Raw genomic sequence first — 12,571 nt, 5'->3', positions numbered from 1 at the left:
CTGGAAATGTCCAATCCACTGGGATAATGATAAATTATCCATTATTATTACAGGTAGTCACGCATGATCCATCAAGTTTTAATCACCTCTGCACACTTTTTAAAATTAGGAGAAATTAGAACACTTCATCTTTTAAAAGGCAGACTGAAATCACTTTAACTCCCCATATGCAAAATTCCCTACTCACTTCCATCACCCATTATACCAATCAGAATTATTTTCACAAACATTTAACAGTACTGTATTGCCAGTTTAAGATGTAACTTATTAAAAAAGAAACATTTGATTTTAGGCTTATCTGCAAGAATTTATGTTGGAATACATACAATAACAACCTGAGCAGATACTAGCCTTGTCTTTAACTGGACTTCTACCTGCCATTTTTAGTTATGGAATATGGTTAAAGCAAAAAGAAAGCATTCAAGCATGGAAATACCTTGGTTCTAATTTACTCCAAAGCAGGTCTTTTAAACGCTAATTACAAATGTACTTATTCCTACATTTTCTAAACAGAAGCTAAACCTAACTACAAAAATTTAAAGATAGAAATATTTATCCTAAACCAATAACCCCAAATATTCCATTTGACTCACAGAAAAAAACTCAGCTTTAAATCATTCTCTAATACCATTAAATTTTTAAATGACTCACTCAGATCCGTCAGACGTTTAGGTGATCTGCCTCTTTCAGAAGACCTGGATCGTTTACGGCGGATGGGAGACCTGCTAAACCTTCTTCTCAAGGGTGTTCGTGATCGCCTTAATCTGACTGGTGATATACTGAAGCTTCGTCTTCTTACCACAGATCTTGATCTTCTCCGACGGCTCGGGGTGCGGCTCCGTCGGCTCGGGGTGCGGCTCCGTCGGCTCGGGGTGCGGCTCCGTCGGCTCGGGGTGCGACTCCTTCGGCTCGGGGTGCGACTCCTTCGGCTCGGGGTGCGGCTCCGTCGGCTCGGGGAGATGCTGAAGCTCCTTCTTCCCCCAGATCTAGATCTTCTTCGACGACTCGGAGTGTGACTCCGGCTCCGACGGCTTGGGGTGCGACTCCGAGCTCTACCTGTTTTCCGGTTATCCCTGGAGCTTGATCTTTTTCTTTTTCTTTCCCTGGACTTGGATCTGTGCTTTGGCGATCTTTTGCGCTTCTCTTTTGATACAGATCGCCTTCCTCTAGACTTTGATCTTGACCTGCTGCTCCTCCTTCTGCGTCTTGATCGTGACCGTGAACGTGTTTGAGAGCGATGAGACTTGGACTTCGATGATCTCTTCCTTGCCCTAGAACGAGATTCACTGGTGCGCTTTCGCGATTTGTGTTCAGAAGACTTGGAACGCTTACTTCGAGATCTTAACGAAGAGTCCCTTTTCTTCTCTTTCTCACCTTTGTCACGGTTCTTATTTTTCTTGCTTTTTTCATGTGTGTCCTTAACTTTTACAAAAATTTCATAATCATCTTTTTCCTCTGAAGACGACTCTGAAGCTCTTTCTGGTATACTAATTACAACTGGACTGGCAGCAGATTTATCCCGTTCAACTTCACTTGCAAGTAAAGGTCCTTCAATACCAGCTCTAAGGCTTGTAAGACGTTCCATGTCCTTAGGAAGTAATGGTCTCACTAAATCAGCTTCATTAATATCATCAATGTTGGCAGAAAATCCTGAATCAGACAGTATCTCTTTAGTAGGGAGAGGTACTTCTTTATCTTCTCCACTACTTTCTTTAGGACTGAGAGCCACTGCTAATGTCTGGTCACTCTCCTGTATAGGTAATGATCCTTCTGCATCCTTACTGACAAAGTTATTATTTGCTGGTATATCAGGATGAATGTCTTTAGCAGGTAAAGGTCCCTCTATGTCAGCTTCACTACCACCACTGGGGCTGGTGGAAATTACCATGTCATGTTCAGTATCTTGAGTAGTTAACGATACTTCAACATCATATTTACTAATTGAACTGAAAGCAGATGCTGTGGCAAATTCAAGACCCTTACCAGTTCCCAGTGCATCAGGTTCAAGAGCAAGGGAACCAGTAGAAGACAGAGTCCCTCCTACATCAGTTTCACTAACAGTAGGACAGGTATCCAATACTGTGCATTGTTTAGTCTCATTGGTGGGCAAAATCTTCTCTTCACCAGTTTCACCAACAGCACCAGTGCTGGCAGCAGACACTGTGTTATGTTCCATCTCTTTAGCAATTAAGTGATTATTTATATTACAGTCTATATTCATACCACTTTCAGTTTCATAAGAATCATTCTTCAGGTATCCTTCAGCATGTGGCTCTTCGTCTGAATGCATGGGAATCTCCTGCATGCTAATCTCTGGAGCAAGATTTTGATCGCCAGACAGTAAATTCATTCCTTTTATAACGTTAGACTCCAGTATCATTGGTGTAGACTCTAAAACCATCTCAGTGGGTATTACTTGAGTCTGCTCTGAGAGAGTGACAGGAGGCTCTGAAATTGTCACAGTAGATTCTTGGACACAAATAGATGGTTCTGAAACAATCACGTTAGGTTGAAAGACTGACACCGCTGGTTCCAGGACAGGCACAGTAGGCTCCAGGGCAGAAACAACTGGCACAGGAACGGTAATATGCTCTGGCTCAGACAAGGCCAGGGGCTCTGGGACAGCCTCGGCCGGTGGGTCCTGGACAGCCACAGCCGCTGGGTCTGGCACAGCCTCAGCCTGTGGCTCTGGAACAGCCATGTCTGGTGGCTCTGAGACAGTTCCAGCTGGTTGCTCTGGGACAGCCACAGCTGGTTGCTCTGGGACAGCCACAGCTGGTAGCTCTGAGACAGCCATGGCTGGCAGATCTACAGTGCTCTGGGATGGCTCTGGAATAGGTACTGCTGCCTCCAGCAGGGACATAGATACCTCTGAGGCAACATGTCCTGAAGCCCTCATGGAATCAAAAGTTTCTGCTGCCTCTGACATAACAGAAGGCTCTGATGTTAACACAGTCGGTTCACCTGATGTTGTGGGAGTTTCCGACACCATATAAGTCACTGGTCTTTCTGGAATAATTTCATGCTCTTCTGCTACAGCAGCAGACTCTACAGGTGTTGATGTGACCAAAGATTCTGGCTCCAGTGGTGGTTCTGGAACAGTCATGGAAGCCTCTGATGCTAACATTGAAGGCTCTGATGCTGACGCTGAATAATTAGCAAGCACTGCTGAAGGCTCTGAAATCTCACTTTGACTCACAGGAGGTTCAGGCAGCGACACAGACTCTTCAGGAGGTAATGCTGGCACCTCAGTAGGCCAAGTATTTTCAGCTGTTAATGCTGACTGCTCAGTGGGTAATGCTGGACCCTCTGGTGGTTCCTCAGGAGGCAATGGCGGTGTCATTGGTGGCTCTTCAGGTGGCAATGGTGGCATTGTTGGAGGCTCTTCAGGAGGCAAAGGTGGCACCATATATGCCTCCGTATATGTATCAGTGTAAGAATCGGTGTAAGAATCAGCTGCCATAGACATCATTGAACGATCAGCAGTATAAGATGACATCATAGATCGATCAGCTGCAGAGTACGATGACATCATAGACCGGTCAGCAGCAGAGTATGAAGACATCATAGACCGGTCAGCACCCATGGACATCATAGATCGGTCAGCCATCGGGGACATCATGGAGCGCTCATAAGCTGACATCATAGAGCGTTCATAAGCTGACATCATAGAGCGCTCAGCCATAGGGGACATCATAGAGCGCTCATAAGCTGACATCATAGAGCGCTCATAGGCTGACATCATAGAGCGTTCAGCCATAGGGGACATCATAGACCGCTCATAAGACATCATAGAGCGTTCGTAGGATGACATCATGGAACGTTCTGCAGCATAGGACATCATCATAGAACGTCTAGATGCTAACATCAGGGGTCTAGGTGCTAACCTATATGGCCTGGGAGCTATTCTATAGGACCTGGGTGCTATCCTATAGGGTCTAGGTGACATCCTATAGGGATCAGGAGTTAGTCTGTAGGGATCATGGCCTAATCTATAGGGGTCTTGCCCTAACCTGTAGGCATCATGACCTAGCCTATAAGGGTCATGACCTAACCTATAGGGATCTTGAGCTAACCTGTAAGGATCCTGAGCTAACCTGTAGGGATCAGGAGATTTTGAACCCAACATAGCAGAATCTTGGGTACTAGATGCTAACATCTGAGCATCCATGGTACCAGACGCTAACATCTGAGCATCCATGGTGCCGGAAGCTAACATCTGAGAGTCCATAGTACCAGATGCTAACATCTGGGAATCCATAGAGCTAGTGGCTAACATCTGGGAGTCCATGGAGCTGGTTGCTAACATCTGGGAGTCCATGGTGCTGGTTGCTAACATCTGGGAGTCCATGGAGCTGGTTGCTAACATCTGGGAGTCCATGGAGCTGGTTGCTAACATCTGGGAGTCCATGGAGCTGGTTGCTAACATCTGGGAGTCCATGGAGCTGGTTGCTAACATCTGGGAGTCCATGGAGCTGGTTGCTAACATCTGGGAGTCCATGGAGCTGGTTGCTAACATCTGGGAGTCCATGGAGCTAGTTGCTAACATCTGGGAGTCCATGGTGCTAGAGGCTAACATCTGGGAGTCCATGGTGTTGGACGCTAGCATCTGGGAGTCCATGGTGTTGGACGCTAGCATTTGGGAGTCCATGGTGTTGGATGCTAACATATGGGTCTCCATGGTGTTAGAAGCTAACATATGGGATTCTTGGGCCATCAAGGGATCCACTCCTACTGTTACAGAAGTCTCCCCCACTAATGTAGTAGGCAGCTCCTGTGCTACCGTATTATACGACTCCAGCGCTGTCGTCGAGGGCACCTCCAGGGACTGCGACACGGTCATCGTTGACAGCTCCGTTGTTGTCACCACAGACTGAACAGAGATCTCCAGCGCCACAGTTGCCACAGGCTGCCCAGGCAACTCTGGCGCCCCAGGCTGCCCTGGCAACTCCAGCACCCCTGTTGCCAAAGGCTGCCCCAAAAGCTCCAGTGCTCCAGCTGCCCCAGACTGCCCCGAGAACTCCAGTGCCCCAGCTGCCATGAGCTGCCCAGGCAACTCCAGTGCCCCAGTTGCCACAGGCTGCCCCGACAACTCCAGTGCCCTAGTTGCCGAAGGCAGCCCTGGCAACTCTGGCACCCCAGTCACCGAAGACTGCCCTGGCAACTCCAGCGCTGTCGTTGCCACTGGCTGTCCTGGCAACTCCAGCACCATTGCTGCCTCAGGCTGCCCCAGCAACCCTGTTGCCGTCGTCACCTCAGGCTGCCCAGGATGTTCCACCGTTGTCATCCCCACAGGCTGCTCCAACTCTGTCGTCGTCACAGGTTGTTCGGTCAACTCCATTGCTACTGTAACCACAGGCTGCCCTGGCAGCTCTACTGCTGCTGTCACCACAGGCAGCCCTGGCAACTCCTGTGCCATCACAGGTGGCTCTGGTACCTCCTGTGGTGGCTCCAACCCCATGGATGGTGCTGGAAGCCCTGGCAATTCCTGCGACAACTGTGGCACTGACGTCACAGAGGGCCCCGGCAACTCAGGCACTGCTGTCGCAGGGGGCCCTAGCAACTCAGGCACTGGGGTAGAAAGGGGCCCTGGCAACTCTGGCACCGGGGTAGCAGAGGGCCCAGGTAACTCCAGCACTGGAGTCACAGGGGGCCCCTGCAACTCCAGCATGGAGGTCGCAGGTGGCCCCGGCAACTCCATCGCTGAGGCCACCGACGACTCCTGCAGCTCCAACGCTGTGGTCTTGGGCAGCTCCAGCATCTCCTGCGGTCTTGTCATGGATGAATCTGCAATCTCCGATGGTACTTCTACAGGCTGCTCTGGCAATCTTAGCACTTCAGTTGCCGATGACTCTGGAAAATCCATTGTTGTTGATGTGCTTGGCTCAGGGTGCACCTGAGTAGGTGTCTCTGATGACACAAGGGTTTCTGATGGCTCTAGCACTTTTGCTACTGGAGGCTCTAACAACATGATCTTTGATGGCTCTGGAGGTGTGCTCTCCAAAGATTTCAGCCCAGGCTTCACCTGACACTCCACTGACATTGTCACAACCGGCTCAGATGACTTTAGCACTACTGTTGTAGTAGGCACTGGTGCTGTTGCAAAGGAATCCAGAATCTTTGTCGTGGATGGTTCCAGCATTACTGCTACAGACTGCTCTGACTGCACTGAAACTACTGATGTAGATGCAACTGACAGTTCTGCAGTTTTTGTAGCTGGCTTCAGAATTTCTAAGGTGTGTGGCTCTAATACCTCCATAGATACTACAGGAGGTTCTAGCACAAGTGCAGGAGACTCACTGGTGTCAGATAGGCCGAACGCTCTTACAGGATGCTCCAGTGCCATTTCTGAAGGTTCAGAATCAAACTTCAAAAAGGAATCTGATTCTAAATCTACGTTCCCATCATGATGTGATTTCGGCTTTGATTCAGATTCTTCTGGCTGCCTTTTATACTTTTTTTCCTTTTCTTTCTTCTTTTTCTTCTTTTTATTTTTGTGCTTTTTATGTTTCTTCGACTTTTTGGTAGGTATTTCATCAGTAGGATCTGTTTGTACAGACACACATCTACTTTTTCTGGAAGCCTCCTTCAAGTCTGAAATTTAGGAAAATTAATTTTGTCAAATATCCCCCAAAATAGATTTAGGTAAGTCGTATAAACCAAAACTTACAATCCATGTTAAGATACCATAACACTTCTTGTTAAACAAAAGGTTACTAAATAAACTATTTTCCATAAACCAGTTATCTGAAGACTGACACTTTTCCAATACTTCTTTTACAACTGAAGCCTGGGTTAAAAATAATTTCTTAATTTATTACAAAAACTTTTAGAATTACATTAAGATGTGTTTTTACTAAGTTCATTTAAAACAATTACTTTCTCCAGCTCTCACTATACAGCAAATTACTTTTAAACTACAGTTATGATGAATATCTTTCATATTATTAACTCTAAGAATTTCCACAAAAACACACGTTAAAAAACTTTTGTAACTATTTTATCACCCTTATTTATACAGAAAGCAACATGGCACTAGCTCTGGAACACACTGTCTGCTTTTGGATACTGAATCAATTCACCACTCACTAAATGAATAGACGTGGCCAAACCGCTGACACTCTGTCTTCCAGAGTTAGAGGACGAACTCAGTTAAAACATACAAAGTACACTGAATAATGCCTGGCACCAAGTAAGCCCGCAGCAAATGCTAGAGATTGCTTTTATAGTATAAGGTCTGAACAACAAATGTAAAATACGGAACCTGAATTTTCACCCATGTTGCATTCTAATAAAAATAACATCTTCCCCCCAATACTCTTCTAAATTACTAAGAAGTAATTTTTTTTAATGTTTCTACTTTAAAAATGATAATAAAGTCATTTGGAGAAGAAAATTCGTACAGCCCTTAACATGTAACTTAAGAACATTTCAATCTGCATATCTAAAAGAAAAAGTGGTTTATAATCCACTTTGTAACCAGATGAGATTTACTCTAATGCCAATATCATATTAGATAAACCTTAGTGATCTTAGGTGATCGGAAATCCAGGTCACCAAGATTATGGAAAAAGCAAATCAACACATGACAAGACCTCTTCCAAAGCAAAATTAATCATTTTCCACTAATTGTTTATTATGTACCAAACGTTAGCTACATTACACTTCAAGAAAAAGTTGCTAGAGCCATGAATCTAAGCAAGGCTACAGTCCATGCTATTTTTTTTTAACCATACTCTATACTAAAAATAAACAAAACCCATACCATGGCCCCCCATTTACAAAACTAAACAATATTGTTATTTTTGTGGCTGATCACAAATCCTTCATTTCTAAGCATCAATTATTTAATCAATTCCCCAAATGCTAAATATCCAGCAATGATTCCTCTCCATTCATTGCACCTTTAAGAGGAGTAGACACAAAAACAAGATCATCTCTAATCTTGAGCTTTAAAATAAAACCTTCCAGGGTTTTAGAATCATTACAGATATGGTCCGGACTCCTGTACCTTCCCAAACTGACATTTATACAACTGTTCAATGAAAACCTACATTCAAAATCCTGGCACTGAGGCACTGTAAGACTAAACCAAACAAAGACAGTTATATTCCACCAGCAAAGTAAACAAATGCATCGATGCTCATGGTTCCAGTACAATTGTATTTTCAAAAAAATACTTAAGAAAATCTTCAGTAAATCAATTAAACTAAAAATTAAACTTATTGAAGTTTTAAATCTAATGAACATCTTAAATACTCTGCAATCAAGAAATACTACTGTCAACTATTAAAAAAAAATCTTCAAGTTTTCAAGACAACTGATTATCTCCAACTTACCTGGCTTATATCGTAGTTCCGTATCTAAGACCCCAGAAAGTACTTCCTCTATCTTCTGAACTATTTCTTCATTTGGTAGGCTCCTGGCAGAAGCAGCTGCATCACCTGCCTGGTTTCCTTCAATAGGTGTATTTGTTTCACCATTGAGCTGGCCTTCACTCCTTCCACTTCACAAGAAAAGTTACCAAAATTCATTAATATTTTTATCATGCCATATAATAAATTAATATTTGTAACTCAACTGATTAAAACAATCTTATTTGTACACTTCACCATTTTTTATTTATTTTGGATGCTATTCCCCATCAAAAGTGCTTCCTTAACACTATCTACTTACAGTTGGTACATTTTTATTTTCACACGATTAAAGTTTTCAGAACTGTGAAAGTTAAGAAAAAGTCTTTCAAACAGGTTTCTAAGCTCATCTTTTTTTTTTTTTTTTTTTTAACAAAATACTCCCCAACCAGCATATTTCTCTCAGGGGAGGAAAATTATTATTAAGATCACAATCACAAAACCAAAGAAAAATACATGACCTAACATTATGGTAGAAGCTATAGCCACAGTAAAGCCACACTTGTGCAAGTATCACAATCACCATCAGCAGTATCAAGGAACACAACTTTAGCCACTGACACATTAAGTCAAAACGGTAACTTGTAGCACTGGATCAGGTTTAGACTGATCAGACTTGCTGAAATGCCATAATGTTGAAAAGGAAAAATACATTTATATAATTTTCACCCAGTTATCAAAGATCATGTAAAACAACTCATTTATAATAACAGTAAATGAATCACTTAACATATTTTCAATTCACGGGAACAGAAGAATCTTAACAGACATAAAAACATATCATTTACTTAGTCTTTTGTACTATTTTGTGTAAATTTACAAAATTGTTTTGAAAAATACTTTAAACAGCACGTTTGACTTAATGTAACTTAAATTTTAGGTAGCAAAATGGGTCGACAATTATGCTCCACTACCTGATAAAAGTCTGGTCAAAACCCAAAAAAATTCAGTAGTTAACCAAGTGTTATTAAAAAACATTTGGTTTTCTAATACAATTAGTCATACAATAGCAATATTTAACATTTATTAACTATTAATTAGGGTTGCACGGTTCTACATTTTTAAACTCATTTATCCTAACAAAACTCTAAGATCAGCACTATTTTTCTGATTATTTAAACGAGGAAAATGAGGCACAGAGAAGACAAAAAAACCTAGCTGTACATCATACATCTAATTAAGAGGTAAAGCTGGTATTCAAAACCAGAGCTCACACTCAACCATCTATATATAATAACTTAAACTGTCTAAAAGTCAGTCTCCTCACCCAAACCCATATTCATAAAAGTGAGAAAAAAAGGAACTATAGTTCACCGAAATGGCAAATAATCAAAAACTTCTTTTAATACTGACAATATATAGCATAGTATTTGAAAAGAAGCTAAATATTCCCTTAGTAATAAACTGCTTTATCTAATATTCTTTTTAAACTCTCTTCCTGGAGCTCTTTTACATTTTTCCTAAGCACTTTCACAGTGCGTACCTTACTAAAAAGGCCACGATTTAAAAATCAGAAAACTAGGGCTAAAAAAAAAAACCTGTCAGTCTATAACAAAGTAATCATCTTAAAGCTGTGAGGATGCTTACTGAACTGCTGCAAAGGAGTGGAAATTTCAAAGCAACTAAATATCCATCAATACAATCCTACAACAGAATTCTATGGAGCCATGAAAAATGTTTCAAAGACTACCGAGACTGATAAAACACAAACGTGTTCACAATATATAGGTGAAAAAAACAACCAACACACAACAAGATGATCACACTTGACAAAATATGTGCATCTGTATGCACAAGGAAAAAATGAAAGAACATGAAGATCAATAACCATGTGGTGTTTTAAAATTTTCTTTCCTCTTTTTTCCTAAACTTTCCACGACAATAACACTTCTAATACAAAAACTGAATTTTAAAAGGTATAGAAAAAAGACATTACAACCAGCAAACACAACTACTTAATATATGCAACTATAAAAAAGTTTTCAGGAAAATTATATTCCCTTAACTCAGGTCGTTTATCATCATCCTAAAAATAACCAGCATATAACAAAATTTTAAAAAGCAATTAAATCAATGAGAAGATCTATTTCCCAATGAAATAACAATATACCCTGGAAAAATATTACAGCAATACTGTATCACTGCCCCAGTAACCTTATGTTAATTTGAGCGCTCAGTTTACAAATGCGTTTTCGGCTGATTTTCAAATTCACGTTACGTGTGGTTCTTGCTCTCAACTTTTAAAATACAACCAGCAAATACATTTGAACTCGGAACAAATATTTACGTTATACAAAGCAAAAAGGCAATCACTGAATAACAACATGACCCACGCGATTTTCGTTTCTGAGTAAGCAAGTATTTCTTTGAAAATCTCTTCCCATTCAAATTGTGGGGAAGCAAGGGTAAACCAGTAGCAATGACAAAAGTAGCGTGTTGGTCAAATATGTCAATTGGGTCACGGGCGGCAAAAATATTTAGAGCTACACATGAAGTCCACTTTCCGCTGACTAAATTAAAAAAATTACCACTAATGCAAAGTCCCCTTCCATCCTCACCTCGAATATTCTGTCAAAGTAGCTAACATTAATTTGAGCTGTTTTAATTTAAACTTCCAATCTATTAAACTATTAGAATGCTACCTGGTGGAAGCCACAGAACAGTAGGACCCAAATAATCTAATTAAAGGATCCCGACCCCCAAATGGTCTGAAGCTTGCAATAATAAAGCGGATTTAAGATTACCCAAGAAACGGCCGTTAGACCCCTTTCCGGTCAAAGACACCGGCCGGCGAAATCCGCGGAGGCAGAGAGGGGGAGGGGAAGCGCCGCGGCGGCTGAGGAGCTGAGGAAGGAACTAGGCCCGTCCCTGGTGGACAACCAGGCCTACAGTAGCTAAATGGTAGGGAATGACCAAACGGGGGAGAAGCCTGAGCATCCTAACTCGGTTCTAGAAGAGGGAGCCTGGGATTACCTCGGAAAGGGCGAAGTTCCTCGCTGGGAAGGGAGGGAGCGGACGGGGGTGGGGGGGGCCGGAAAATGGATCCCAGGCCCAGGCGGGGCTGTAGCCGGGCCTGAGACGAGGAACGACAGCGACCCTGAAGAAAGGTGCCACGGACGGCTACGTGAGGCCCTATCGGTCCCTTGGGAGCAGAAGAGCCTGGGAAGAGTTTACCTTGAAAGCTCCTGTTGAATTTCCCGGAATTTACTGACCACGAAAGACCTAAAAATCTGCTCGATGTTGGTCGCCATGGCGTCCGCTCCGTTCTCTCAACTCCTCCTCACTAGTCCTCCAGTCTCCCAGCATGCCTCGGGAGGAGGCGCAGCGGCCAATTCCGTCTCTAGCCGTCCTGATTGGCTCCTGTGGGAGCGCCCAGTCCGGCACGCTCCGCCTCTGAACCAATCAGTGAGCACGGCCCCGCTCTCCTCCGCTGTTTCTGAGCGTCTGGGGTAGAGCTGCTGACGTTTGCGCCGCGCACGACTATGTCCGCCATGTTAGTGACTGACGCAGGCGCCATTACAGGAGAAGTCTCTCTAGAGGCGACTGTCAGCTTAAGCTGTCAGTCTTCAACAGTGTTTGGGGGCCTTAAGAGGTTTATTTTGGTCACTAAACACCCTAGATTAAATTCCGTGAGGAAAGGGAGCAAGGAGGGCAACATGGTGTTTGACCGGGGACTCCAACTGTCCCGGATGGCACCGAGTTTCGGCAGGGAGATCCATCCGGGAAAACATTAATCAGCGCTTGCCCCCATACGAAGAATACGTTTTTACCGCCATCTGCCTCCCGTGGCATCCTATTATTGGCCTCGGCTTTTTTTTTCGTTTTAGCATTAGGCCAGAGGTCCTGAACCACGTGTGTTCAAACCTTGGTGCATTTTAATCTCGTCAGGAGCCAGGCGTGTCACGAGACTTTTGCACGGTAGCTGGTCAGTCCTGACTCGTGAGCAACACACAATTAGCTGAACATGGGTTAAGCATTTTGGTGCTCCCCCTCCTCAGAGCTCAGGAGGCTCTGGAAGAAGCGAAGAGACGTTACGTGGCACCTGACCCTACAGTGTTACATTGTAAACTCGCTAGGGCTTGGGAGCTTTGCTCTGGGGGAGGTTCAGGCCGCGCCCGAGAGCGGGAGGGAATCACTCTCGATTACCTCGCGGTGGG

The 12,571-nt window shown here is 43.5% G+C and overlaps 1 protein-coding gene across 5 annotated transcripts in view; it reads right to left on the bottom strand.

Moving 5' to 3' along the window:
• SON (SON DNA and RNA binding protein) overlaps positions 1-12,134 on the bottom strand; it is a 30,867-nt gene extending 18,733 nt beyond the window's left edge. For all 5 annotated transcript variants that reach the window (XM_012539500.3, XM_012539501.3, XM_012539502.3 and 2 more), the window contains exons 1-3: positions 11,589-12,134; positions 8,340-8,506; positions 652-6,594 (exon numbers count right to left, since the gene is read on the bottom strand). In XM_012539500.3, the coding sequence (XP_012394954.2) occupies positions 652-6,594; positions 8,340-8,506; positions 11,589-11,665 (6,187 nt within the window). In that variant the 5' untranslated portion in view covers positions 11,666-12,134. The remainder of the gene's footprint in view (positions 1-651; positions 6,595-8,339; positions 8,507-11,588) is intronic.
• Between the last annotated feature and the right edge of the window lie 437 nt (positions 12,135-12,571).

The sequence above is a fragment of the Orcinus orca genome, chromosome 5 (genome assembly GCF_937001465.1).
Source record: "Orcinus orca chromosome 5, mOrcOrc1.1, whole genome shotgun sequence".
Taxonomy (NCBI): Eukaryota; Metazoa; Chordata; class Mammalia; order Artiodactyla; family Delphinidae; genus Orcinus; species Orcinus orca.
This window is presented reverse-complemented; position numbering and strand designations above follow the sequence as displayed.